Source organism: Sinocyclocheilus rhinocerous, unplaced genomic scaffold (assembly GCF_001515625.1).
Source record: "Sinocyclocheilus rhinocerous isolate Xijiao unplaced genomic scaffold, SAMN03320098_v1.1 C35534768, whole genome shotgun sequence".
NCBI classification, from domain to species: Eukaryota; Metazoa; Chordata; class Actinopteri; order Cypriniformes; family Cyprinidae; genus Sinocyclocheilus; species Sinocyclocheilus rhinocerous.
The window spans coordinates 1-517 of NW_015754908.1; the positions used below are offsets into that span (position 1 = coordinate 1).

Sequence of the window (517 nt, forward strand, 5' to 3'; positions counted from 1 at the left end):
GAGCAGAAGTGCTAAACCAATCAGAACGATTCCTGCGACCACACCCGCTACTATGGGGATGATGTCAGGGCCAGAGGGACACTCTGTGAACACAGGCACAAAGCATTATGGGAAACAAGAGAAAAAGTGTTAACAAAAAAATTATAATTTTTTATTTATTTTTTTCATCCTCCACTTACCAAGTTCCTCCGCCACATGGACCTCAACGGTGCTGTCGTTCTTGGTAGCGTAGGTGAAGAAGAACCAACAGTCATTAGCATCACGTTCTTTGCAATGATTGATGAAGGGCTGGTCGTTGGGCTGAGGAAGTTCCTCCTTCTTCTTCTTCATTACAAGAAAGAAGTAGTTACATTGTTCCTCACACGTGTCTTTCTTGTCACCAGTACCAAATGCTCGGCACTGGACGCAATCCCTGTAAGGAAAGACACAGGCGAATATATTTAGCGCCACTAGCTGAGCGTAACAAGCCAGCTGTTCAAGCAAATGTCCTGTTAATAACTCACTTGTGTTCAGTACA

General features: G+C 44.1%; 1 protein-coding gene across 1 annotated transcript; it reads right to left on the minus strand.

The window, feature by feature from the left end:
* Nucleotides 1–6: 6 nt before the first annotated feature.
* LOC107734924 (integrin beta-1-like) lies at nt 7–511 on the minus strand (the record flags this gene model as incomplete). Its single annotated transcript, XM_016546789.1, has 3 exons — nt 7–83; nt 180–412; nt 504–511. Coding segments are annotated over 3 exons (318 nt in total), but the record flags the coding sequence as incomplete, so codon positions are not given.
* Between the last annotated feature and the right edge of the window lie 6 nt (nt 512–517).